Below are 448 nucleotides of genomic sequence, written 5' to 3'. Positions count from 1 at the left end.
CTCTTCCCCTTCCCCTCCCCAGCTGATCCGTCCCCGTTCCCGCTCCGTCCCCGTTCCCGCTCCGACCCCACGATGTCCTTCGCGGATCTGCTGGCCCGGTTGGGCGGGATGGGCCGTTTCCAGGTGACCTACGTGGCGGCTCTGGCCGTGCCGTTGCTCATGTTGGCCAGCCACAACCTGCTGCAGAACTTCACCGCCGGCGTCCCCGAGCACCACTGCCGGCCCCGCCCCGCGGCCAACGCCAGCGCCGCGCCCCTGCTCGTGGCCGTGCCCCTGGACGGCCACCGGCGGCCCCAGCGCTGCCGCCGCTACGTGGAGCTCCAGTGGCACCTCCTGGGGGCCAATGGGTCCGCCAACGGGATGGCCAAGGGGATGGCCAATGGGATGGCCAATGGGATGGCCAATGGGATGGTCAAGGGGATGGCCAACGGGATGGTCAATGGGATGG

At 70.3% G+C, this 448-nt stretch overlaps 1 protein-coding gene across 1 annotated transcript in view; it reads left to right on the top strand.

The window, feature by feature from the left end:
• Nucleotides 1-72: 72 nt before the first annotated feature.
• LOC113942616 (solute carrier family 22 member 20-like) overlaps nt 73-448 on the top strand; it is a gene marked incomplete at its 3' end in the record, with an annotated part of 805 nt that continues 429 nt past the window's right edge. The window contains exon 1 of the mRNA XM_027633715.1: nt 73-402. Coding sequence (XP_027489516.1) covers nt 73-402 — 330 coding nt within the window. The remainder of the gene's footprint in view (nt 403-448) is intronic.

The sequence above is a fragment of the Corapipo altera genome, unplaced genomic scaffold, assembly GCF_003945725.1.
Source record: "Corapipo altera isolate COAL_440 unplaced genomic scaffold, ASM394572v1 55619, whole genome shotgun sequence".
Lineage (NCBI taxonomy): Eukaryota > Metazoa > Chordata > Aves > Passeriformes > Pipridae > Corapipo > Corapipo altera.
Note: the sequence above shows the minus strand (reverse complement) of the source record. Positions and strands in the feature narration are given on the sequence as shown.